We start from the raw sequence: 24,171 nt of genomic DNA on the forward strand, positions 1-24,171 counted from the left end.
TTACATATTTATTTCATATGCTTGTTTATGGTAATTCATATATGAGTGAAGGCAGAAAAGGTTGTTTTCCCATTGGATGTTCAGTGCATTGCGTTTGCAGTGAAGCACAACTGTCCCCTCTCCTTTGTTTACAGTCGCTGCCGTCTAACGAATGACACCCGGACCTTGGGGTGCTGTGAGTGTTTTCTGAAGTGCGCATGCTCTGATAACTGTGTATCCTTCCTTCTCCCTAGTGGCACCCATGGGTACATGGCTCCCGAGGTGCTGCAGAAGGGGACGGCCTATGACAGCAGTGCCGACTGGTTCTCCCTGGGCTGCATGCTTTTCAAACTTCTGAGAGGGTGAGTGGAAACGCATCCTTCTGCTGTCCTCATGGCAGCAGGAGCTTGGATGAAAACTGAGGATATGTAGAAATGACTAGATGCTAATGTTATTTTAAATCACACAGTGATCTTTAAGCCACGTGCTAATCTGGAAGACTGTGTCTTAGAAGAGTGAAAGCTGCTTCCCGATAAGCTGCTAGATAAAAGCTTATGGCTTCGTATTTTTATTCTATACCATGTAGGAATCAGAATTCTTTTAAACCTAAAATTAGACTGCTTTGAATTTTTTTCTGTGATAAGCCACATTGTAGGAATAAGTATTGTTTTGAAATGTAGATAACTTAAAAAGGTAGAATAATTTTTTCCCTAGAAATTAAGTACTCATCATCTTGAGCGTTTACAGAATTTTGAGAGTTACCAAAAAAGGATGAAAACCCAAAGTAAACCTATTTTATTTTATTTGTTTTTGTTTTGTTTTGTTTTTAGACAAGGTCCTTCTCTATTGCCCGGCTGCAGTGCAGTGACACAAACATGGCTCACTGTAGCCTCGACCTCATAGGCTCAAGCAATCCTTCCACCTCAACCTCAGTCTCCTGAGTAGCTGAGACTATAGACACGCACCACCACACCTGGCTAATTTTTTAATTTTTTTAGAGATAAGGTCTTGCCATGTTGCCCAGGTTGGTCTCGAACTCCTAGCCTCAAGCCATCCTCCCACCTCAGCCTCCCAAAGTGCTGGGATTAAAGGCATAAGCCACCACACCTAGCGGATCACCCCATTTAAAAAGCTTGCATTTATTGGGGAAAATGCTGAAATGAATTTGTCTTTTAAAGCTAGTAGTATACTTGGCCCTTGTTCTGAACTACCAAAGATGATGAAATAAAGAAGAAAAGATTATGAGAGGAAATTACTCTCAAAATATGTTCTCATATGAAACACTTAACAATTATGTTAATGTTTCCATTAATTCTAAGACTTTTAGCCAATTTTAATGGAAAGCTTCAATTAAATTTTTTATTCAGACTCATAAAGCATTTTACATTAAAATTTCCTAGTTAATGGTTTTCCTTTTAATATTTTCATAGGAACACAGTCCTGATAGTTTGCTAAACGTTGCACCTTTCCATCGGAGAGCCTCAGTGAGCACCACTGTATTTTATTACATTTAGCACGTTCTGGAGAGAGGCTGAATTCCACATTCCCCCAAAACTAGGTTCTGAGCACCCTCTGTTTTGTCAAGACTCTGATAATCCAGTTGTTCTCTGCTTTGCGTTCACTTGTGATCTAAAATTGTATTATTGCTTAGAAAGTCGGGTTCTGTTATTCCTTAATTGAATTATTGTATTTGTGGAGCCTGGATGGCTTTAATTCATGTCATCAGACTAGCTGACCTAATTAGAGAGTTTATCTAAGCAAACCAGAGAAAGCCATTTCCCCTATGAGATGCTGTTCTCCCCAGTGGAGTTGCTTCTATGCATATGGAGTGCATGAAGACACCCAGGAGGTCTTTATTTTGGATCTCTGCTGGAGATGTGGTTGGAGACAGACAGCCCCTACCTACAGAATTTGGAGATGATAAAAAAAAAAACAACTCTGTAACAGCTGAACTGTTGAATGCAAAAATCAGCAGTAAAATCTGACAATCCCAGAAGCCTTGTATCTAGGACTTTGTGTACTTCTTTGTTTTGTGACTCTAGCTGTTAAAATGTCTGTGCATATAGGCTGGAGAGGATTTGGTGTAACACTACTTCACTTTTTACAAGACTGGAGGGTTTTGTTCAATAACTCTGTCTGCTCCAACAGTGTGGTTTGTGGCTAATAAGATGAATTCAGTCTTATTTCGCTATAATTCAGCTTTGGTGTACTGAACTGGAAGATATCAATTCCTTTGTGAAATCCTCCACCGGCCTTGATGGAAGCATTATGTTCAGTGGGGCTCCTGCTGAAAAGAGTCTTGACAGACAGGAAGACGTCCTGAGGATGGCTGTGAGGATGGGATGGATGGATGAGATGAATGGAGAGTGGTAAAATAGCTAGAAATGATGGCTTCTGTGGAAAGACGGAAAGAACTGAGTGCAGAACTTAGGGGAGCGTATGGTTGACTCCAGCTGCCGGAAGGCCATCTTGTTGAAGGGATCATATGCATACTGTGTAACTCCAGAGGGATGCATTTTGAGGAGAAAAAAGATTGCAGTGTGATACAAGAATGTCCAGTCGTTTGAGCTACCCAATGAAGAAGGGTTCTGCCTCATGGATAGCAGGCTCCTTGTCACTGTCTGGTGACCATCGATTGATCCTGAAGTGGAAGGAATCTTTCCAGTGTGTGATAGATAGGATTAGATGAATCTCCCCCACTAGGATTTATTATCTCATGCCATTCCTCCTATTGTTTATTCAGAAGTCACTCACAGATAGGATATAGCACTGAAGCCAAAAAGCAGGAAACATTTTTGACTTAAGTGATTGAAATTAAATGTGATAAGCATTTATTGAGTACCTGTAATATACAAGAGACTGTGCTTGATGCTGTGGGGGAAGGAAAGGGGTAAGGAAGGAAAAAAGGAGGAGAGAGGGAGGAAGGGAGGAAGGAGAGGGAGGGAGGAGGGAAGGTGAAAGGGAAGGAGGAAGGAAGGTGAAAGGGACGAAGGAGAGGGAGGAAGGAAGAAGGGAGAGAAGAGAGGGAGGGAGGGAGAAAGGGAGGGAAGGAAAGAGGAAGGAAGAAGAGGGAAGAGAGGGAGAAAAGGGAAGGAAGGAGGAAAGGGAGGGAGGGAGGGAGGGAAAGAAGGAAAGAAGGAGGGAAAGAAGGAAGGAAGAAAGCCGACCAGCCAGGAAGGGAGACACACAAAATCCTTGAGGGATAGGCAGTCCGGGAGAGTAGCTATTGATACACACACCGTATCAGGAGCTGGCCGAGCTGTGCTGACTTCGACAGTAGCGATGTGCTGGGAGCACAGACATGGGAGAAGCAATTCTAACCTGGAAGTGTTGGGTTGACCTCATGTGGGAGATGGTCTGTGGAGTAGATTTTGAAGATAGATAGGATGACAATACAAAGCCTGGAAGCAGGGGAAATATCAGCTTTCTCTGCTTCTCAAGAGGGAGGAAGTGCTGCGGGAGAAGGCTCAGATGGTTGGGTCAGCACTGGGAGGACCTCGGATACAGTGCTGGGAAGTTTGACCTTTATCCTCCAGGCCCCGAGGCTGAAAGCTTTTCAGTGGAGCAGTGGCAGAGTTGGATGGCTTTTCAGTAAGATTATTCTGGAAGCAGCCCGGAGCAGTGGAGGGACTGAGACAGGGTGCAGGCAGAATGTGAGCAAAAGGCAATGAGCTTGCACAGCAGCCCTGGAACCTGACAGGAGCGAATGACACGGCGGTATACCAGAGCTAGCATCCGTAATGCTTCAGTGTTTTCATGGGGCGTGTTTTGTTTTGTTTTGTTTTTTTGTAGATGGTTGGATATGGAAGGATAGGAGTTAAACATGGTGCAATTTAGATTCCAGATGATTGGGAGAATAACAATGTCATTACTAAAATCAGTGTCTGTAAATTTTCGGTGGTTCACGTGAAACTGAAGTGTCTGGAGGGCCTTTCATGAGCAAAGCCCTGTGGCGAGGCGGGCAGGAGGTGGGACTGTGTGCAGGAGCCTTCACTGCCTCAGCTGTGAACAAGGGGATAATGCCACCTGTTCTACTTCCTCACAGAGTTGCATGTGGGAGAACCTCAGAAATCTGCCTCTCAGCCTCCTGTGCATTTTTCCTATGCTGTGTACGAGGGAGCCCCTGGCAGCTGTCTTTTCTCAGGTGCATGGAGCCTAAGAAATCATCTGAGTGGAGGAGGAGATTGACTAGGCAGGGTCTTCAAGGCACAGGCTTGGGCACAGTCCCCTCTGCATCCTGACACTCCTCCTGGAGCGCGGTCCTCAACCCTGGGGGACACTGGGCAATGGCTGGAGGCATTCTTGGTCATCATAACTTGGGGAGGGGCTGTTACTGGCATCCCCTAAGTAGAGGCCAAGGATGCTGCTCAACATCCTATGAGGCACAGGACAGCCCCTGCAACACCCCGACAAAGAATCATTTAGCCCTAAATGTCAACAGTGCCGAGGGTGAGGACCACTGCCCCAGAGCAAGTGTCCCTCCCTCCTCCCACAGCTGTGCAGTGAGGTTGAATCAGTGGCCACCAAGGAAGGGTCTTTCTATTTTCTCTATTTTATTTTATTTTATTTTATTTTATTTTATTTTGAGACAGAGTTTCGCTCTGTCGCCCAGGCTGGAGTGCAGTGGCGCGATCTCGGCTCACTGCAAGCTCTGCCTCCGGGTTCACGCCATTCTCCTGCCTCAGCCTCCCAAGTAGCTGGGACTACAGGCGCCCGCCACCTCGCCTGGCTAATTTTTTGTATTTTTAGTAGAGACAGGGTTTCACTGTGTTAGCCAGGATGGTCTCAATCTCCTGACCTCGTGATCCGCCCACCTCGGCCTCACAAAATGCTGGAATTACAGGCGTGAGCCACCGCGCCTGGCCGGTCTTTCTATTTTCTGTGATTTAATCCTCATTGCTCTGACCAACATGTCCCCTTGCTTCAACCAATGTGTCCCCTTGCTTCTGCTGAAACACTTTTCTGCACACTTTATTTTGTCTTCATCCCCTACAAGAATACTGCAAGGCACTTGGAGAAGGAGTCTGGATGGGAGAAAGTTGTCAAGGCTTGAGAAGGCATTTTGCGTCCCTGGACTCACAGTGATTGACTAAGCCACTCATATGCCCCATCTTTGGGTGCTGGTCACTACTGCTATTTCAGATGACTTTGTCAGATACTTAAGAGTGTCTGCATATGAAGATGCATCCATGTTGCAAATCTGTGTAGCTGCTATCATGATCTTCACCTAGATTTAAGATGTCTGTTAAGGAAATCAATTATGTGACAGTGGCCTCGATCTTACACTTGTCGCTGTTGATTGTCTCCCTGTGGAGTTGTCAGACATGAGGAGAGAGCCTGGACAGTGGCCTAGGGCGAACTGAGTGCTGCTGGCGCTATTGAGTTTGTTCCAGGCGGGGGAAAAAGGAAAGTTTATAAATATTTTGACAGCTGCTGGCTTAGGATTGAAATGTACATTTAATATAACACGCCATCTTTTGAGTATTTTAAAATTAACTTTTGATGTGAGAGTTTTTAATCACATAATTTTTTGAACCGATTGTTTCCCCATGAAAATGATGTAGAGCTAACTTTGTGGGGGGTGTGTTTCCCCATCATTTATAACGTCCTGAACAATTTTCCAGCTCATTTAGGGGAAACGTGCAGCTGTTCCATTCTGTCTGTAGTTCCGAAAGCTACACTTGACCACAGGACATGTGAATTCTTTTCCCACAGCATTCCCTGATGCAGCCTGCATGTTGCATGGGAAGAGCTTGGCCGTGCCTTGTAAGCTGTTGACAGGCCTGTTACTGTCTCCTATTTAAAGCGGCTGCATCAGGGAGCAGCTGCGATCACACAGGATCTGTGCGCACCACGTGCCTCACTCAGAATGGAGATTATTACTATCATAGGTTTTCTTTAACGTTTTTCAAAATAGAAACCAAGTCTTTGGCTTTGTTCACAAAGAATAATCAAGAATACATTGGAAACAGATGTGCATCAAGATTTCAACTTGAAAGACCAAACTGTATGAACATGGCAGCATAGAACTGAATAGCTGAAGAGCATTTTCTGATAATTTCTCCTTGAGCCGGACATGGAATTGCTATATTTATAAATGGAATTTGTAGCAATGGGGCCCATGTGCTGGAAATGGTTTTGGCACCACTAACTTTAACTCCAAGTCCCCTCACAAGCCTCCCTGTGGTCTCATGAAAGACTTTTTAAATTTAGCACAGAGTGCTTGTGTCAGAACACAGCAGGCCGCAGGACATGGGGACCAGATGCAGGAGTGGGGTCCTCTGGCTTTGCACGCAGGAGCCAGGTCTGAGGGATTTGTCAAAACACCAGGCGATCTTCCCTTAATCCCTTTTTATACGTTGAGGAACTTCGTGGGGTGGAAACAGCTAAGTGTCAAGCAGGGAGACTAAGGTTTTCGTAAGATTTGATAAACTTTCATTCCTTTTCTCTGCAACTGTAAACACCTTAATATTTCCATGGATTTTCTATAAAAGAAGGATACAAGTATGTTTTTAAAAATTATAAAGAACCGATATTGTTTGCTTGTATAGCTGCTTTTTAAATGTGGTAATTATACATTTTTTCCTTGGAAATAAGGCAAAGAAGATTATTTCCAATCAAAATCTGTTTTAAAAGTTAAATGCTTGCTGGGTGCTAATTTACCTTGTTTTGATCTTTTTTTTTCCCCCCCCAAATTAATGCTTTTAAGAGATGGCAATTAGTTTGTATTTCACTGCATGATATGGAAGGAAATAAAGGACTAGAGTGCCCTCTCTTGTACAAAAATAAAATTAAAGTGTTTCAGACAATAAATGGTCTGAAATGTAATAATCTCAAAAGATAGTTCAATGTATAACCTAATTAATTCAGTAGGATGACCAGCTCAGTAGCAGTAAGTAGCAGTGCAAGATAAGTGGCATTTTCATTCTTTTTTAGAATCTCACTGATTTATGTGTTCAACATTCTAATCCATTTTATGGAGTTAATATTAAAATATTTTACATAATATCCTGCCTGCCTCAGATTATGTCATATATGCCTTATAAATAAATTTATAAGATTACTACTTACCAGGCACATCTTGCTATAAGAAAACTCAATCATACCTGTCCCTTTAATCTTCAAAATGAAAAATCAACCACGGTATTCTAGTTTGCATATTTAATAGTGTCTTTTAATGATAAGATTTCCTTTGAAAACCAACTTCTCCAAAATTTTAAAAACATGAGAAAGAGTAAAAGTAATCTGTTTTACATAGTTCACCAAGTAGACATTCATTTCGTAAAGTAAGAGTTATCTTTATTAATTTCACCAGTGATTACTGTATTAGGTACCTACCGTGTACTGCCATTGTCTTGGCTACTTGCATAGATGTCACTTTACTTTTTCCCTTCACCACTTCTGTGAAGTATGCGGCTTGATCCCCGCTTTACAGATGAAGAATTGATACTGAAGGTTTCTATGTGGCTGACAGTCGGTAGACAGTCAAGTGACAACTTGAACCCAGCTTTTGTGACTCTGGAGTCTGGGGTTCTGCACAGGGAAAGCAGGAAGTATGCAGAGCTGTGGAGAATCTGCTGGTGCATGGTTAGTTTCTGTTTTCATCAAAAGGATGTATTACTTAAAATGACTGGTTTCTAGGGGTGAATCGTTTCATCTCCTTCATGTTTTGGTTCAACTGCTATTCCTTGGGCTGTTTGAGGGAACAATATCCATTTTCCTGAAAAATGTACATGAAGGTTATTGTTTAGCTCGAACTCTCATATGACAAATGTTATATAAATGACTTTTATTCTCATGATTACCTGTTGGCTGGTTGTATATTCTTTTCTAATGATATTTCCATTGGGACAGCGCGTTTTAGGGCCACAAGTGCACTGAAGTGAGATTCAGGCAGTTCAAGTAAGATATAAGTCTTTGTATTTCAGGACCTAACGTTTGTTCGCCAATTCTTCCATGGAAATGATAAATGTTTATGACTTTTGCATTTCTCCAGTTTTGAATGAATAGTGATAGGACATCATATTTTACCCAAATATTAGTCAGTGATATGTGCTATTTCACCTGATGCCATATTTTAATAGAACAATTCTTTATTTCTACAGTCACAGCCCTTTCAGACAACATAAAACCAAAGACAAGCATGAAATTGACCGAATGACACTCACCGTGGTAAGGGATTCAAAACTGTATTCTTGTCTGCATGGTAATTGTCATGCTTCGTTCCGTCAATCATAAAAAATGCTATTACATAAAATATTATAGGAAATAAAAAATTATGTATAAACATAATACAAATTTGCTTTCTTGAAACAAATAAATGCAGATACAATTTCTAAAAGAATTTCTAGGAGAAAAATTAATGGAAATAGATGCCAAGGCAAAAATCAGGATTTACTAACAAACAATATGAGGAAGCTAAAGAAAATCGAGAACCAGAAGTAAAGAAATCAAAGAAAAGGAGAAATTACTGAGATGCCAACGAATGAGAATGCCTTCTGGTTCTTCTGATCTGCCCCCAGACTCACTGATTTTGCAACTGATTAGTTACCTTTTTATGTGTCTATAGAGTAAATATTAATTCATAATGAGGCTGCAATTTTTAATATTATTGTTAGCCCAGTAATAGCCTTTAAATCTGGTTGAGTGTTAGGATACTGTTTCCATGAACGAATTTTTGAAATGTTACTCGTCTTTTCCCCAGAATGTGGAACTTCCAGACACCTTCTCTCCTGAACTGAAGTCCCTTTTGGAGGGCTTGCTTCAGCGAGACGTTAGCAAGCGGCTGGGCTGTCATGGAGGCGGGTAGGCCATTGTTCCTGCCTTTCGGTATCTTTACCAGAAGAGCAAAAGAGTGATTTTAAATCCTGCCTATCAAAAGTCATCCCTAGTCATTAAAATCTTCCATTTTGATGTGAAAGGGGGAAAAAAAATCACATGGGAAATATACGTATATTGTCCTATGTGTTTTATAATTAAGAAGTTGAAGAAGTCACTCACTTTTTTACTTTATTTATTTTTGAGGTGGAGTCTTGCCCTGTCACCCAGGCTGGAGTGCAGTGGCGTGATCTCGGCTCACTGCAACCTCCACCTCCTGGGGTTCAAGCAACTCTCCTGCCTCAGCCTCCTGAGTAGCTAGGACCACTGGTGTGTGCTACCATGCCTGGCTAATTTTTGTATTGTTAGTAGAGACAGGGTTTTGCCATGTTGGCCAGGCTGGTCTCAAACTCCTGACCTCAGGTGATCCACCTGCCTTGGCCTCTAAAAGTGCTGAGCCACTGGGGCCAGTCCAGTTTTTAACTTTTAAAGATTGACCTTGTAGATGACAGAAGTGAATTCTGATATTTTGTAGTCCATTTGTTTTTTAGTGATGGTTGTATTTGTGATTGTGGCAGTTTAACATTCTGATCAGATTCTCACATATTTCTCTCATGCAGAACTGAGTAACTGTGATCTAACACATGCTCACTATTCTCCTGCCCCAAAACACTCTGAACAGTAATATCTGGAAATCTTATAGAGAGGGACTCTAGACAGACCTTTCTCCTATATCCCTTTACCCCCAGGCTTGCTTGGCATGAGAAATAACTTTTAACTGTATATTACCTATATGTATATCATACGTATGTATATGTATTTTTAGTGTGCATATTATACATATAAGCATTTTACATAGATAGCTAAATAATGTACTTATATATGAGTATGTCCTTATGTATCAATTTGCAAAATTACCTATTCCTGCTATAATAGATGAAGATTTAGCTCACTCATTACCGTCTCTGTAGCCTTCCCTTCCTCCACCTCTCAAAAGTTGAAACGCTATTTTGGGCTCCTCTTTTGCTTGCCTCTGTAGCTTTAAATTCTGTGCTTAACTCAGTCGTGCCTTTTTCCAACTATAAACAGTATCTAAGTTGAGGATTTTGACATTCCTGTCTTTCATTGACTTCTTCTGTCTCATGTTCTTTCATGTTAATTTTTATTTTTACGTTATCAAGATGATACTGCTTTCTATTCTGCGATCATAATCAATCTTTGTGCTTTGCATATAGGTTGATTTCAAAAGTTGCAAATGAAGAAAGGGTATTTATACTCTTATGGAATCAAAAATGTTGTTCATTACATGGTTTCTACTTAGCCTGGTAATAAACCTTAAGTTAGTTTTATATATATATATAAAATATGATATATATATATAATATGATATCACACACACTCTCTCTCTCTCTCAGAACAGAATATAATAGTTGTGGACTTTGTTTTTCCCTGACGTTTCTTTCGGGAAGGACTCAGCCTGCAGCTGCAGTGAGACAGAGGTGCTCTATTTCTGCTGATTGGCATCATCTCACCCAACACTTCCCTTTCCAGTCTCCTGGTCTGAATCTGCCATTCACTCGATTCCCTGCCTCCTGCTATATTTAGGCTAGATATAGAATTCGAAGTAAATAATAATTTTCCCCCAGAACTTTGAAGCTCTTGCTTTATTGTGTACAAGCGAACAGTCAGTGCAGGTCATGGAGCTAGGTTACCACTCACGATGGCAGGCACATAGCATCCCTCATGCTTGGAGACTTGTGCTCTTCAGCTTGGAGACCACCCTTACTTTACTTATTTGACATTTATCCTCCTCTCTTTCTCATAGAACTCTTATTAGCCAGATGCTGGGATTCCTTTCTAGATTTGGGCCTCTGTGCTCCTGATCTTGTATATTATCTGTATCTTTGCTTTAATTCTTTGTTTTACTTGCCGGTAGCATACATTTTCAACCCTTTTATTCGTTTCTTTCTAAAAATCTTTAGCAGGTTTAATTTCTTAAAAGTAGAACCTTTCAGGGGTTTTACCCCATGTTAGAGTAAACACCTTGCTACAGGTTTCTGGAGTTGGGTGTGGAGGAAGGAAGTACAGCAGGTATGGGTGTGCATGTGTGTGCGTGTGCAGCTCAATGCCCAGAGCTCCAGTCCTGTGTCTCATCCCCTAGCCACACACACTGTGGTGAGCTGGAGCTCAGCATGCTGGCTCCGTCCCCAGGGCAGTAGCTCTGCCCTGCTTTGCTGTCAGTCACTACCCCTGTGTCAGCACCCCCTCTTGTCTGCTGATGGCCCTCTCTCTCTCTCTCTCTCTCTCTCTCTCTCTCTCTCTCTCTCTCTCTCTCTCGTGGTGGATTTATTTTTCTAATATTTATTTTTACTTTTATTTTTATTTTTTATTTTTTTGAGATTGAGTCTCGCTCTGTTACCCAGGTTGGAGTGCAGTGGCATAGTCTTGGCTCACTGCAACCCCTGCCTCCCAGGATGGATCAAGTAATTCTCCTGCCTCAGCTTCCCAAGTAGCTGGGAATACAGGTGTGCACCACCACACCCAGCTAACTTTTGTATTTTTGGTAGAGACGGGGTTTCGCCATGTTGGCGAGGCTGGTCTTGAACTCCTGACCTCGAGTGATCTACCCGCCTTGGCCTCCCCAAGTGCTGGGATTACAGGCATGAGTCACTGCATCCGGCCTATTTTTGTTTTTGTTTTTTTGTTTGTTTGTTTGTTTGTTTGTTTGAGACGGAGTCTCACTCTGTCACCCAGGCTGGAGTGCAGTGGCCGGATCTCAGCTCACTGCAAGCTCTGCCTCCCGGGTTCACGCCATTCTCCAGCCTCAGCCTCCCGAGTAGCTGGGACTACAGGCGCCCGCCACCTCGCCCGGCTAGTTTTTTGTATTTTTTAGTAGAGACGGGGTTTCACAGTGTTAGCCAGGATGGTCTCGATCTCCTGACCTCGTGATCCGCCCGTCTCGGCCTCCCAAAGTGCTGGGATTACAGGCTTGAGCCACCGCGGAAAGAGATAGTATCTCACTCTGTCCCCAGGCTGGAGTTCTGTGGCATGATCATAGCTCACTCCAGCCCCAAACTTCTGGACTCAAGTAATCCTTTGGCCTCAGCCTCCCGAGTAGCTGGGGCCACAGGCCCACATTACCATGCCTGGTTAACATTTTTTTTTTTTTAATAGAGAAGGGGTCTTGCTATGTTGCCCAGATGGGTCTTGAACTGCTGGCCTCAAGTGATCTTCCCCTCTTATCACCCAAAGAGCTAGGATTACAGGTGTGAGCCACCGTGCCTGGCTCCTGTGGTGGGTTTGTATCTCCATGTTGCTTTCCTGCCATTTCAGCGGTTATTGAGACTGTGTAAAGTTACATGCTTGCACGCAATCACTGGCTTGAACCAGAAACCTTCTTTCTGGGGCATTTCTAATTGCTTGGATATATGGAAGTAAACTTCTTATTTAGCTTACCACATTTAATGTGTGGACAATGATGGGTACAAAATGGAACCCACTAAGAAAGTCACCAAAGTGTTTCCAGTAAAAATGCACAAGGATAACAACTGACTTGGATCCCATTCCTTCATTCACTGTCTGTTTACTGGGCACACACTGATGCTACCCCGTGAAGTGGCTGAGGCAGTGCACATGGTAGGCATGGCCCCTGCCTTCCTGAAGCTCATGCTGTGGGAAAGCCATGGTGTAGAAACATCGAGTAAGACAGGTCCAGATAGTGCAAAGCAAGACTTTGGAGAGTTTTGAGCAGAGAAGTGGTGAGTTCATTGAAGATGATTTGGGCGCTGTATGAAGTGGGATGGGGCTGCAGGTGGGCAGGACTAGAGGTCAGAGGAGGAGGCATTAGAGCAGTTTAGGCAAGAGGTGCCAGGGCTCTGATGCCTCAGTGTTTCTGACAGGACGTCTATCCTTTCTTCCCTGCCCACAAATGCCGGTAGCACCCTGAGCAGGAATCACTACCCCTGGCTGGGCATGGTGGCTCACACCTGTAATACCAGTACTTTGGGAGGCCGAGGTGGACGGATCACAAGGTCAGGAGTTTGAGACCAGCCTGACCAACATGGTGAAACCCTGTCTCTACTAAAAATACAATAATAATAAATAATAATAATAATACTTAACTGGGCATGGTGGCACGTGCCTGTAATCCCAGCCACTCAGGAGGCTGAGGTAGGAGAAGCGCTCGAACCTGAGAGGCGGAGGTTGCAGTGAGCTGAGATCACAGCACTGCACTCCAGCCTGGGTGACAGAGAGAGACTCCATCTCAAAAAATAAAAATAAAAATAAATACATACATAAATAAAAATAAATTAAAAAAAAGAAAAAAAGGAAGAAAAGAACCTAAGCGAGAGTCTCGTGAGGATGGGAGGTGGTAGGAAGTAGTCAGGTCTGGGTCTGGCCGAGGGCTGGCTGCGAAGCCTGAGGGAAGACAAGCATCTAGGACCATCCTGCCTGGGCCTGTGCAGGAGCAGTGCAGAGAGGGCTGCTTTAGACCTGCCTGCATCCTCTGAGTGGGCTGGGGAGTAGGAGTGGGAGTGTCCTGGAACACAGGGCACAGGTTGGGGCTTGGGATACAGATTGAGGAGTCCTATAAGGACACTCAAGCTCTGGGCTGGGCGAGATGCCCCAGGGACTGACTACAGAAGGGCCCCAAGAAGCAGCCTTGAGCTCTGTGACAGGATGTGGAGAGACCGTCAGTGGCATGTGCTGGGAGTGCTGCTCCCCGACGCAGGCTTTTCCTTGGAGTGTACAACTTTTTTTTTTTTTTTCCTGGCGACAGGTTCTCACTGTGTCACCCAGGCTGGAGTGCAGGGGCACAATCTCGGCTCACTGCAACCTCTGCTTCCCAGGTTCAAGCAATTCTCCTGCCTCAACCTCCCAAGTAGCTGAGACTACAGGCGCCCACTACCACGCCCAGCTAATTTTTTGTATTTTAATCAAGACAGGGTTTCATTGTGTTGCCCAGACTGGTCTCAAACTCCTGAGCTCAGGCAATCCACCCACCTTGGCCTCCCGAAGTGCTAAGATTACAGGCATGAGCCACCATGCCCGGCCAACTTTTGCTCTGGGTACTCTGAGTTTTAATCATGACCTTCAAGAAAACTTGTTTCTTCAATTTGTTTTTTATTTCTATTCTTATTTTTATTTTTGAGACTGAGTCTCGCTGTGTCGCCCAGGCTGGAGTGCGGTGGCGTGAACTCGGCTCACTGCAAGCTCTGCCTCCCGGGTTCACACCATTCTCCTGCCTCAGCCTCCCAAGTAGCTGGGACTACAGGCGCCCGCCACCACGCCTGGCTAATTTTTTTTGTATTTTTAGTAGAGACGGGGTTTCACTGTGTTAGCCAGGATGGGTTTCTTCAATTGATAAAGGGTTTTGGTATACATTATATTATTAGATCTCTTGTTTGCTTCTGAGTAAATGTGCTTCACATTCCTGTCATTTTCCTATTACATTATCTATTGTGATGTGTACATATTTGCTATAAATTTCTTTAATGTATAGATATCCAATTTAATTCTTATTTTCAGTTATGTTCTCATGACTATAGAATTATTGTATGTGTATGCGTGCGTGTATATATATCTGTGAAAATTTCTAGGTTATCTTAAACTGTAATAACTCAAATAAATGATCATATGGGATAATATTCCCAGGCGCTGCATGCAGTATTCTAAACATCATAGCGTTCCTCCTGTTGTTTTGCAGGAAGTGTATTTATTTGCTTTCTTAAAGGAAAAACTGGAAATACTTGTTCCACTGTGTTGTTAACAGGAGACAGTTTTGCACAGTATTTCTTATGTTTCCAAATGCATACTTAGCACTGTTATGACTCTTTCTCCTCCAGCTCACAGGAAGTAAAAGAGCACAGCTTTTTCAAAGGTGTTGACTGGCAGCATGTCTACTTACAAAAGGTACTCCCTCCGTCTGGGACTCAACTTTGGGTACTGCCGCCCTTACACACTCATCTCTGTCAGTTTCTGTCTCTGTCTCTCTATGCACTGCTGGCTTCCTGGCTCTGTCTCCCCAGCATCCCCGCCACCTACCTCCCCCAGCATCCTGTGTCTGCAGTGCCCTGGTACCCAAGAGTTACCATGCAGCCAGTTCCCTTTGGGGCACTCTCACTCTTCATTTCCCTAATATAAACATTTTGAAAATATCTCCTATATCAACTTATACAGGGTAAAATGGAGCTATTATCTAGTTAATTCAAATGCACATATAATTGAGCCTTTTTTAGTTTTTGCTTTTCTTCTTGAATTCTTATCTCAACGTGACTGGATTTTTACATAGATATCTATAAAATGTACATGAAACTTCTGCCATAAATGTATGTATATTTTCTAGCCCAATACTACATAAGAATGAGCATTATTTTATATCAGGATAATTTCCTTTCCTTGTTTTAAGCTTCATTATATTTGCGTTGATACAGGAAACACCCCAAATTCAATTTTTAGAAAAATGTTGTTTATCAGCTTTAGATTTGCTTTGCATGAACTCAAGCTGCCGAGAAATGATGATTTTCTCTAGTAAAGAAAGACTAATCTGTTAGTCCTGCCGAATTAGAGTTCGACCTCTGGGTCAGTTAACATGTACCTCAGGGCGTTCGCAGGTGTGCCCTGCTCCCTCTAGGCCCCGTTGCCTCTTGTGGTTCTAGCAACCTGAAGGTGGTGTTGCGTCTTCTCAGAGAATGTGCTTTCTTAAGCTGAGGTGGATGGATATGCAGTCCTGAGATTTTGTTATATTTGAAAATTATTTAAGGCTTTGGACATGAATCCTGTTTTTCTTTAATTTGTCTAAAATCTAGGGCCTTCCTTTGGGGCTATTCAGTGCAGAGGTTTTTCTACACAACATGAAATGTGATTTGTTACAAGCTTGAATGACATGCTGTGCAGTGTAGCATGCGGATATGTCGCAGTCTGCTGTCTTTGTGGAATATTAGGTTGGGACGGGACCGTACGATCATCTGATAACTGTACCATGCTTATTTGGATCTTCCAGTACCCACCGCCCTTGATTCCTCCCCGGGGAGAAGTCAATGCTGCTGATGCCTTTGATATTGGCTCATTTGATGAAGAGGATACCAAAGGGATTAAGGTACACATGCAACCACTTATTTCTTTATTTTTATTTTTGGATGGGGGGATTTCTGTTGGAAATCAAACTTAGTGGTTGTTTTAATATTGGGCTGTTGTAGTATTTAGCCTACAAATGAGTATCAACATATTTGAAGAATGTGTAAGTTAAGGACCTAAATTAAAGGCTTTGAAAGCTTTCTTCAGACTAATAGTTTTATTTCTGAGGAACTGCAAGGTAAAATGTTTATTGATTTGGAATATTTGTGATTGAAATAAAACTTGAATTGTACCTGAAGCAGGAAAAACAGCTGTGTGATATCAAACATACTTCCCTAGTGCAAAAGAGCCAACTGTCTCAGTTCTTCTAAGTTTTTAGATCTCCCCACATTAGGATGAAAGAGCAAACAGCATGAATCATTTTGCATTTGTCAGTCAAAGGTGAAATAATTAGTGTTTTTTTTAATACAATCCTCTGCCTTTTTTGAACTTTCGTTCATATCGTTATTCCACCAAGTAGACAAGACATAATTAGAGATGGTGAGTCATGAGAGAAGATCATCCTGTTTAAGATGCTGGGTCAAAACATATCACTACATCAAGCTCTCACCTACCCCCATGCTGGCAGCTTGCCCCAGGCTCTCCCCACTGCCTCCGGGCCTCCCCTGTTTCTTCTTAGCTGCCCCCATTTACACCCTTCTGACACTAACCCTCCTTGCCTTCCCCACCAAGTAGCTTCCTTCTCCAGAAGGCTGCAGCACTATTAAAACACATGACTGTGAGGTGTAAATAAAAGAGTGACAAGTAAAATGCAAGGGCCTAGCAGGAGCTATAACCAGAGACACATAGGACTTGGACCTACTAGGCTGTGGGACAGAAAAGGCAGTAAATGGCTGGAGGAAGATGGGAGGATTGTGGGGAAGGAGAGCAGCTATCGGAAGCAGCGTGTACAGGCTAAGTGCACCTGGGGAACCCAGTAGCAGCTGGTCAGAGCTAGGGGCCCCAGGAGATGAGGGGCTGGGCCGTGATGATGATTAGGGTGTTCACGGGACCAGCTTCTCAGGTGTTGGAGGTGAGGCGAAGACAAAGTGCAGAGGACCCAGATCACAGTGCTGTGAGGATTGCTGACCACCTGAGAGACATCCCTCTGTGGTCTGGAGCAGTGGCTGGGGTCAGCATTGAGACCGATGCCTAGACCTGTATACCACCAGGTGTCGTCTGTAGCCGGAACCGTTGATACCTGTCAGGTATATGAGTATACAGCAGTGTTTTGGGGAACAATCCACTTACAAAGGAATTTTTAAAATTTACTGCTGTCACAATAGAATTTTTTCACCTGCCGTATACCACTATCTATCCATCAGAGTACTAAAAATAAAATACTATTACGTGGGCACCCACGAACATGTTTTGATGTTAAAAAGAGATTATCATACTTAAAAATGTTGTAAACCAAGATCTAGGCTTTGGAGTCAGACAGACTGGGCTGGGATCTGCCTCTTAGCTGAGTGAATGTGGGCCATTCTGTAACCTCTCGAGTCTTGGCTTTCTCACCTGTAAAGTGGGGGGTTTCATTGCCAAGCTTTCTCTGAGGATAAATGAGGTGGCCTGCTGAAGGCTATAGGCATATAGTCAATGTCTGACAAACTAGTAGCTTCTACTATTATGTTCTGGTTCTTCCTGAGCGAGAGCTGAGAAGGAGCACACTTAGCACAAGAAGTCCTGTCTGGTAGGGAGTCAGCTGTAAGCAAGAAGCCCAGGTCCTGTCCCCGTGAGAGCCGAGTCCAGCAGGGAGGGCAGGGGACTGCATTTTAAGAAACTATCTTTTAAAAACAGCCCAAATAATACATTTTATTTAAAAGGGTGGGAGAAAACTCACCTCATGTAAACATACGTTTTTTTTTTTTAATTCCTTTTCAGCAAGGTGGGCTCAGTCATAAAGATGAAGTCTTCCTGAAATTGTAGGCGGTAGAACAGTGTCTATTAAACCGAGTTGGCCAATTCAGAATAACTACGTGGGCAAGGAGCGAGCTTTGGCTCTTTGCCGGACCGTTCAGAACCTGTCCCTGTGTGCCTCGTCTCAGCTGCTCATCGGGCCTTGAGGTTTTCAGCACCCCATCACTCACACACACTCACACACGCACCTCCAGTCCCATTCAGAGCAACCGAAGGGCTCAGTTATGGGCTTAGATTGAATGCCTGAGGAAAACAGAAAGAGGAAAAGCTCTACAGGTCAAAGTGACCTCAGAACCAGCAGATTATTATAACAGATCAATGAGACTGGATGGAGTAGGCCCCATATTGGGATGTGGGATGCAGCTGCTTCTGGTGTTCTGTTGATTTGCTAAGGGAATGTGTGCAAGTGCCTTAGCCTCCTTGGTCTTTCTTGTCCTTGTCAGTATTTTGCCTGTTATGATACCTACCCCTGCTTATCTTTCAAGGAGTAAGCAAATTAAGTCTCTAAGGAGGTCTGTGCTTCTAAGATAAGCATGTTTTTAATCAGTAGACTTGCTAGTATTTCTGCCATAAAAATGTCGCTCACATGCAGAAAACCATTTTCTTTGTTCATATTCAAAGTGCAGCCTTACCTAGAGGGGAGAAAGAAGAATTTTGAGTAATCGCTTGGAAGAAAAATGCTACCATTAAGTGTAATTTTTGTTACAGCAGCTCTTAAAGTCTCCATTGCCTAAACTCTCCATGTATCTGGAGAGTTCTTACACATGTGATTATGATGTCAAACTGTAAATAGTTGGAAGGTTCATGGAATTAATAGGAAGCTCAGCCTCATTTACCTTTTGTTTTTCTAACTTTTCAGATTAATTGAGGGTAGGTTCAAAAGCCCTTTCGGCTTCTCTCTTATAACAGTTTTTGAAACTATAGAAACAGTTTTCCTACCTGTGTAAACGAAATACCCTTACCATAATTGAAATTTCACTTTGTTGTCTGAATCTCCTAGTACTTTGGGTAAAACCGTGTGTATGTGAGTTTTCAATGGCAAACATGTCATGAAGATAGTATAGAAGATTGGGCTGGACGTAGCTGATCCAGGACTGAAAGTGAAGTGCTCCCCAGTTCTGTTTGTGGATGCTGATTACTTGAGTTGTCATTAGCAGAGATTTATGATAACTAATAACCTGCCTCGAAATGATTACTGCTGCAATCTAGTTATCTTCCTGTATAGAGTTATGATCGAGTCACCATGCATGTGGCGCCGTGGACTCTTACCTTTGTACGTATGTTAAATCATAAACATCTTGATTTCTTAAAATAATCAGCTGCTTGATTGCGACCAAGAACTCTACAAGAACTTCCCTTTGGTCATCTCTGAACGCTGGCAGCAAGAAGTAACGGAAACAGTTTATGAAGCAGTAAATGCAGACACGGATAAAATTGAGGCCAGGAAGAGAGCTAAAAATAAGCAACTTGGCCACGAAGAAGGTAAAATAGCTCACGTGTCTCAATACATTTCTAATGCAGTAAATTTTCAAAATTTCTTGTAAAGCTGAAAAAGTATTTGGGTCTTATGGTATTTTCCAGTCAAGAAGAAATCAATGCCATAAATCGTTTCAGTTTGCTCTGGCTTGGAAGAGCTCAGTCTAATATTTCAAAGTCTTCAGTCAGCACACAAATAAGTCTATGGAGACAGGTGGCCGGGTTTCTTTAGCATACCCTTTTATCTTGGAGTACTTGGGGACTAGTTTGGAGGTTTTTTCCTTGCAGATTGAGTATGACAGTGTCAAGAGTGGGGCTGGTGTCATTGGTGTGTGCCTGTGCAGTCATCTGGGCACCTGACTCAGTTTAGTCCTCTGTTGTCATCGCCTTGAGACTCTTAGTCATTTTTAAACAAGAGGCCTGCATTTTCATTTTGCACTGGGGCCCGAGAAGTTTGTAGCCAGTCCTGGCAAGGAACTTAGCATGACACGTCACTTGTCAAGAGAGGTAAATGGGCCGGGCGCGGTGGCTCAAGCCTGTAATCCCAGCACTTTGGGAGGCCGAGACGGGCAGATCACGATGTCAGGAGATCGAGACCATCCTGGCTAACACAGTGAAACCCCGTCTCTACTAAAAAATACAAAAAACTAGCCGGGCGAGGTGGTGGGCGCGTGTAGTCCCAGCTACTTGGGAGGCTGAGGCAGGAGAATGGTGTAAACCCGGGAGGCGGAGTTTGCAGTGAGCTGAGATCCGGCCACTGCACTCCAGCCTGGGCGATAGAGCAAGACTCCGTCTCAAAAAAAAAAAAAAAGAAGAGAGAGAGGTAAATGTCTCCCATTCAGGTACTAACCAGACCCAACCCGGCTTAGCTTCCAAGATCAGACAAGATCGGGCATGTTAAGGGTGGTATGGCGGTAGACAAAAGAGTTAAATGTATGAAGACATTTATATTACAAACAGCATTTTAAAAATTGCCAAATCAGGCCAGGCGCAGTGGCTCACGTCTGTAATCCCAGCGCTTCAGGAGGCTGAGGCAGGAGGATACTTGAGTCCAGAAATCCAAGACCATCCTGGACAACATGGTGAAACCCCATCTCTACAAAAAATAAGAATTAGCCAGACGTGGTGGCGTGCGCCTATAGTCCCAGGGACTGGGGGGGCCGAGACAGGAGGATCACTTGAGCCCAGGAGGTTGTCTGCAGTGAGCTGAGATTGTGCTACTGCACCCTAACCTGAGTGACACAGCAAGAAGCTGTCTCCAAAAAAAAAAAAAATTGCCAAACTGTATTTTTATGTAAATAATTCAGTGCCCTACTAAACATAACATCAAGTAAGAAACATAAGTTTTAAATAAATCAATTATTCTCGATTCACTGAATGTGGTTACTCTTGATTTTTCTAAGATTTCTTGAATTTTGGATAATTTATTGTAGTTGATGATTATGTTAAGATGTAATTTCATTTTCCCTCTGAGCAAAGACCCTTGCAAGGTTAACCTTATGTAACAAGAATGACCAGAAACTCTTTCACTCTATTAATAGGTTACTTTGGTGGCAGCATCTTAGTATAGGATTCCTTGGTCTTATGTGACAATTTCCCTGTATCATTTAAAGTGTCTTCGATTCTGGATGACTTACTCTGTATATAAACGTTACCAGAATACACCAAGGGAATCCTGCATTCTTTGAACTGCGCTTACCTCAATTCTGCAGGGACACACAGCCTTTATTTGTAAGCTCTTCTTTTTTTTTTTTTGTTTGAGACGGAGTCTCGCACTGTCACCCAGGTTGAAGTGCAGTGGCACAATCTTGGCTCACTGCAACCTCCGCCTCCCAGGTTCAAGTAATTCTCCTACCTCAGCCTCCCGAGTAGCTGGGATTACAGGTGCCCACCACCATGCCAGGCTAATTTTTTGTATTTTTAGTAGAGATGGGATTTCACTCTGTTGGCCAGGCTGGTCTTGAACTCGTGACCTTGTGATCCACCCGCCTCGGCCTCCCAAAGTGCTGGGATTACAGGTGTGAGCCACCACGTCCAGCCTTAAGCTTTTCTTTAGAGAACAAGTCCATTGTGATCACACTGGGCTGTGTTTGCCACAGCAGATTTTACACAGGAAATTGAGTCAATGTGGACTTGCTCAAGGGAGGGGGGTCATGATGTCACTAGAATCCTGATTAATTGGATCCAGAAATATATATATCTTCATAAGCATGTTCAAGTGTATCATTCTAGTTAGAGCTGTAATTAGACAGAAAGTTTAGCAAATCGAGGAATTTATCTTCCTATGTTAGTAAGTAATTCGTGCATAAGTAGGTCTCGGCTGACAATCTCAGAGGTCACCTTTATAGAAACATATAGTCTAGGCTTAGATTCCTGAAAAAAAAAAAAACTTATAATACAGTCGGTCCTCCACGTCTCAGGTTCTGCATCTGTGGATTCGACCAGTCGTGATCAGAAATATCTGGAGAAAAACAACAAGAATAACAATGCAACAATAACAAAGAATGCAAATAAAAGCTACACAGCAGGGGTTCCCAACCCCCGAGGAGGGGGAGGCCATTAGGAACTGGGCCACACCTCAGGAGGCACCACCTGAGCTCCACCTCCTGTCAGATCAGCAGTGGCCTGAGATTCTCAGAGGAGTGCAAACCCTACTGTGAACTGCGCATGTGAGGGATCTAGGTTACGTGCTCCTTATGAGAATCGAATGTTTGATCTGAAGTAGAACAGTTTCAACCCAAAACCATTCCTCCACCCCCATCTGTGGAAAAATTCTCTTCCACGAAACTGGTCCCTGGTGCCAAAAAGGTTCTGGACCACTGCTACATAGTGTAACAACTATTTATGTAGCATTTACACTGTATTAGGTATTATAGGTAAACTAGAGGTGATTTAAAGTTTGTGGGAGGATATATGTAGGTTCTATACAAACACCATGTCATTTGATATTGATGACTTGAACATCTACTGATTTCGGTATCTGCTAGAGTCCTGGAACCTATCCCTTGTGGATGCCAAGGGATGACTGTGCTTGTATTTTAAATAGATTTTGGAAATGCAAGCACTTCTCAGTGAAAACGACAACTCCATCCTTCCCCATCACCACTGACCCTCCCTGGCCCTCCCTCTCCTTTGTTCTTTTCCTGCTTGTCTCCAGATGACACGACATGGGTTTTACTTGTTTACTGATGGTCTGAAACTCTCACTAGATTGTAAACTCTCACTAGATTGTAAACTCTCTGAAGCAGGGGTTTTTGTCTCTTTTGTTCTCTGCTGAACCCAGAATATCTGGAACACGCCCAGCACCTGGGCATTCATGTGATACTTGTCGAAGAAATGAGTGTGTGAGTGAATGATTTTAGCACAATCACCAAAGCCTTTAATACAGACTTTAAAATTAACCTTTTTTTTTTTTTTTTTTTTTTTTTCTTGAGACGGAGTCTTGCTCTGTCGCCCGGTCTGGAGTGCAGTGGCCGGATCTCAGCTCACTGCAAGCTCCGCCTCCCGGGTTTACGCCATTCTTCTGCCTCAGCCTCCCGAGTAGCTGGGACCACAGGCGCCCGCCACCTCGCCCGGCTAGTTTTTTGTATTTTTAGTAGAGACAGGGTTTCACCGTGTTAGCCAGGATGGTCTCGATCTCCTGACCTCGTGATCCGCCCGTCTCGGCCTCCCAAAGTGTTGGGATTACAGGCTTGAGCCACCGCGCCCGGCCTAACCTTTTTTTTTTTTTAAAAGACACAGTATTTCATGATAAAAATGTAATCAGGACTCAACAATGTATGTGAATTATCTGTATACATAACCACATATTTGAGGAATAAACCTAACATTAAGCTGAGGAATGAACCATTTTTGATCCTTATGTTACCTTAAATTACTTGGACAAGAAAATTCCCACTATTATTATTTTTAAGATAAAAGAGAGATTAAAGGGGGAATCCCAACCCCACGTAAAGGAGAAGGTACTCTGGGGATAACTTGACTTTAAATACTCTCTATTCTCCAGTTCTCCTTATACATAATGAAAAGAGTTTGGAAACTTAACTTTTGCCCTCCCAGAGCGATAAATGAACATCATGGGTTTATCAGAATATTGAGAAGCAGCCATTTACTATGTGAGCAGAGAGAGCTGCAGAACCCTCTGATCTTTAGATCCCCAGTGCACATGCATTTAAAACTAAAATCATGACTTCTGTAATGTGTTCTGTTTATAGAAACCTGCTTTTTCCAAAAAGTATGTCTGTTCTTTTTTCAGAGAATAATGCTGCTAAGACATTTTGTTTCAGAGCCTATTTAACTCCTAGTGATTTTGTATTCCTCAGATTACGCTCTGGGGAAGGACTGTATTATGCACGGGTACATGCTGAAACTGGGAAACCCATTTCTGACTCAGTGGCAGCGTCGCTATTTTTACCTCTTTCCAAATAGACTTGAATGGAGAGGAGAGGGAGAGTCCCGGGTAAGTCTAAGGCGGTCTCACCAAGCATGTTTCCCAGTACGTACAATGGCATATGGTTATTTCATGTTGCTGACATGTTTTATACAATATCCTCTGAAACGCTGTGTGTCTATTTTACTGGTATCCATGAGATTGAATGTGCAAACTTTAACTTGTTTTTAAACTTCCATGTCAAGGAAGAACTTGGTAATACCTGAAAATAGAACATGCTATTTAGTGCGGTCAGAAGCACCTCGTCATCAGATGGATTTGAAGAAGGCTGGAGAGCAGTTACGCAGATCTAAAAAGAAAAGACAAGCCGGACTTTGAAGGCGGACAGAGGTGTTCAGCTCCACCGCTGAATGTCTCTGGGACTTTGAACACATCACACTGACTCTCTCAGCCTCCGTTTTCTCATCTGTGACATG

At 43.1% G+C, this 24,171-nt stretch overlaps 1 protein-coding gene across 4 annotated transcripts in view; it reads left to right on the forward strand.

The window, feature by feature from the left end:
- GRK3 (G protein-coupled receptor kinase 3) overlaps positions 1–24,171 on the forward strand; it is a 173,596-nt gene that overhangs the window by 139,011 nt on the left and 10,414 nt on the right. For all 4 annotated transcript variants that reach the window (XM_033233051.1, XM_033233053.1, XM_033233052.1 and 1 more), the window contains 7 exons: positions 234–341; positions 8,085–8,151; positions 8,684–8,784; positions 14,643–14,709; positions 15,800–15,895; positions 19,149–19,311; positions 23,628–23,764. In XM_033233051.1, the coding sequence (XP_033088942.1) occupies positions 234–341; positions 8,085–8,151; positions 8,684–8,784; positions 14,643–14,709; positions 15,800–15,895; positions 19,149–19,311; positions 23,628–23,764 (739 nt within the window). The remainder of the gene's footprint in view (positions 1–233; positions 342–8,084; positions 8,152–8,683; positions 8,785–14,642; positions 14,710–15,799; positions 15,896–19,148; positions 19,312–23,627; positions 23,765–24,171) is intronic.

Source organism: Trachypithecus francoisi, unplaced genomic scaffold, assembly GCF_009764315.1.
Source record: "Trachypithecus francoisi isolate TF-2019V2 unplaced genomic scaffold, Tfra_2.0 Lachesis_group14, whole genome shotgun sequence".
Taxonomy (NCBI): Eukaryota; Metazoa; Chordata; class Mammalia; order Primates; family Cercopithecidae; genus Trachypithecus; species Trachypithecus francoisi.